Source organism: Gavialis gangeticus, unplaced genomic scaffold (genome assembly GCF_001723915.1).
Source record: "Gavialis gangeticus isolate Ggan-Ray unplaced genomic scaffold, GavGan_comp1, whole genome shotgun sequence".
NCBI classification, from domain to species: Eukaryota; Metazoa; Chordata; order Crocodylia; family Gavialidae; genus Gavialis; species Gavialis gangeticus.
Genome location: NW_017728994.1, coordinates 45520534 through 45523575, shown reverse-complemented (window position 1 = coordinate 45523575; position 3042 = coordinate 45520534). Strand labels below are relative to the sequence as shown.

General features: G+C 70.3%; 1 protein-coding gene across 1 annotated transcript in view; it reads left to right on the top strand.

Annotated features, from left to right (window-relative positions):
* The window catches only part of ANKRD2 (ankyrin repeat domain 2), an 18067-nt gene extending 16507 nt beyond the window's left edge, over positions 1-1560 (top strand). The window contains exons 3-8 of the mRNA XM_019502689.1: positions 44-151; positions 442-540; positions 862-960; positions 1046-1144; positions 1265-1363; positions 1435-1560. Coding sequence (XP_019358234.1) covers positions 44-151; positions 442-540; positions 862-960; positions 1046-1144; positions 1265-1363; positions 1435-1545 — 615 coding nt within the window. The 3' untranslated portion in view covers positions 1546-1560. The remainder of the gene's footprint in view (positions 1-43; positions 152-441; positions 541-861; positions 961-1045; positions 1145-1264; positions 1364-1434) is intronic.
* The last annotated feature ends 1482 nt before the right edge of the window (positions 1561-3042 follow it).

Sequence of the window (3042 nt, the reverse complement as noted above, 5' to 3'; positions counted from 1 at the left end):
GGGGTCCTGGGGTGCAGGAGTCCCATATCCCCCTGCCTGGCAGGAGGCCGCGGTGGCACCAGAGATGTTCCTGCGGGCGGCCGTGCAGGGCCAGCTCCGCCTTGTCGAGAAATTCCTGGCTGACGGCGGCTTCCCGGACACCTGCGATGAGGTGGTGCCCCCCAGCCCATCCTGGGCCCCCCATGAGGCAGCACCGGGGCACCTGGGAGCTGGGTGGAGGGACGATGCGCCAGCTGGGCTGGGCTGGGCTGGCAATGCTGCTGTCCATCCAGCCCTTGCGGACCCAGCAGAGCTGCTCTGCCCGGTGGGGCTGAGGTTGGCCCCTGCCCCTGGGTGCTGGGGAGGGGTCTGCAGGTGCCTAGTGCAGGCTGGGGGGCGCAGCCCCTCGGGTGGGGAGAGTGGAGGGGCTGCCCAGTGATGGTGGTGCTGCCCCCGGGCCAGTTCCACCGCACGGCGCTGCACCGGGCCTCGCTGGAGGGGCATGTCGAGATCCTGGCGAAGCTGCTGGATCATGGCGCCACTGTGGACTTCCAGGACCGGGTGAGACGGGGGCAGCCCCCTGTCCCTGCCACGGGTCTGGGGAGGGCACCTGGAGGAAGCACTTGGGGGTTTAGGGGGGTGAGCCCAGAGCCCCCAAAGGTGGAGGAGGAGCTCTGCTGCAGTCTGATTGGCTGCCCATCCCCTCTGCCCTGCCCCTAGTGGAAAAGCAGCCAATCAGGGGGCTGGTCACCCTTTTTGCAGTGCTGGGGCATGGGGTGCTGGGTGTGGGTGGGGCAGGGGGAGGTGGTGGGACAGGTGGGGGCTGTGAGACGTGGCCCGGCGGGGGCTGGCCTGGCCCTGACGGGGGGCGTCTCTGGGCAGCTGGACTGCACGGCCCTGCACTGGGCCTGCCGCGGGGGACACTTGGCCGTGGTGAAGCTGCTGCAGGAGCACGGCGCCAACCTCAACCTCGTGGACAAGGTGAATGCAGGGGTGGGGGTGCAGGCAGGCGCCACCCCCGTGGATCCTTTTGGGAGCTAACTCCCCTGCCCCCCAATCTCCCCAGCTCCTGAGCACCCCACTGCACGTGGCCACACGCACCGGCCACGCCGACATCGCAGAGCACCTCATCCACGTCGGCGTGGCCATCAATGCTGTGGACAGGGTAGGTGCTGCACCTGCTCTGTGGCCCGGGCATGCAGGCGGGAGGGTGGGTGGGAGCTGTGCCCAGGTCTGGGGGCCACCGGGCCCCGCTGGCTGGTGACGTGGGTGCCCGTGGCCGCAGGAGGGGGACACGGCCCTGCATGACGCAGCGCGGCTGAACCGCTACAAAATCATCAAGATGCTGCTACTCTACGGGGCCGACATGCTGGCCAAGAACCTGGTAAGTCCCACACCGGAGACACGGGGTCAGGCCATGCCAGGCTGCCCTCACCCGCTGCCCCTGCCCCGCAGGCCGGGAAGACCCCCATGGACCTAGTGCAGCTGTGGCAGACGGACACGCGGCAGGCGCTGGAGACCCCGGAGCAGAGCAGGGCGGAGGTGGAGACGGAGGCGCCGGTGTGAGGGCGGGCGCAGGCCCCAGCAGGGCTCTCTCGGGGTTCGGCTCCGGCAATAAACGCAGTGATGGACAGCAGCGGGTCCAGGACTGTGCGCGCCTGGGCCTGGGCTGGGCCAGTGCTCCTGCTGGCACCAACCCCGCAGGGTCCTGGCGGGAGGGTCTTGCCCCCGCGCTCGGGCAGGAAGGGATTTCCCCCTGCTCAGACAGGTTGCACTGGGGGGGGGTCCTTCCTCTGCAGCGGGGGCACGGCCTGGGCCTGGGCTCTGCAGTGCCCATGGACCCTCCCCAGCAGCAGCAGGATGTTGGCGGCTACGGCCCCCCTGTATCCCGGGGGCAGGGGTGGGGGTGATGCCTGGGGCCGTGTTGGGGGCGACTGTGATGTGTGTCTCCAAATTCGGACACGGGGTTTGTCTGGGCTGGTTTGGACGGGGCTGATCCTGCCTCAGGACTGGATGCGACCCCGTGGTTCCCTGCCTGCCCTGCGACTATGCGGGAGGTGAGGACACCCAGGATGGGTCGGGGGGGGCTCTTGTAGGACTTGGGTATCTCCAGCCGGCAGCCCCGGGGGGGCAGGAAGGGGCTGATCCGGGAGCAGGGTCACACCAGGCGTGGTCGCAGCCCCAGGGGCGCTCAGCACTGGTGGCCAGAGGCCCCCCCGCTTGCTCCCCGAGCCACCCCCAGGCCACACCGCCAGGGAGCAGCGAATCCCTAACGAGCCGTGTCAATCATTAACGGCCTGGGCAGCAGCTGGGAGCTCAGTCCTGCCATGGAACTCATGGCCCTGCTGCGGCCGGGGGCCCGAGGTTGGCGCCCCGGGGTGCTGGGCAGGGCGCTGAGCACCGCCCCCACCACGCCGGCGCCCAGGTTGGACCTGCGGGGCATCTACCCGCCCCTGGCCACCCCCTTCACGGCCCAGGGCAGCGTGGACTACGCCCGGCTGGAGGACAACCTGCGCCTCTACGCCCAGGTCCCCTTCCGAGGTGAGCGCGGGGCAGGGGGCACGGCGGAGCCGGGGCAGCCATGGTGCGGGGCAGGGACTGGCTCAGCCCCTCCAGTGCTGCCCCCCTCGGGCCAGGGGCGCATGGCGGAGCCCCGACCTCGTGGAGACCCTGCCATGGAGCCTGGTCTGGCTCCAAGCAGCCCGCACGGGGCAGAGCCGGCCTGGTCCTGGGGACCCTGGAGAGGCCCTGGCAAGGCCACATGAGCCTGTGCCCTGGGCAGGTGCTGGCACCGTAGGGCTGGGGGCAGCGAGGTGCTGGGTCTCTTCTCCCGATGTGCCATGGCTGCCTGCCAGGGACGGTGCCCAGCGCGGGGGGGCGCACAGCTGGGCTCTGGCCGTGGCCTTGACCGGCTGCCAGCCCAGGGATGCAGCCTCGGCTGGACTTTGCTCCAGTGCAGGCAGCTCAGAAAGGGGCAGAGGGTGAAGCTGCTCCCCCCAGCTCTGGCATGGTGTATAGACTGCACGCACGCATGTGTACGCACCGTCCCGCCAGGCTGCCCGG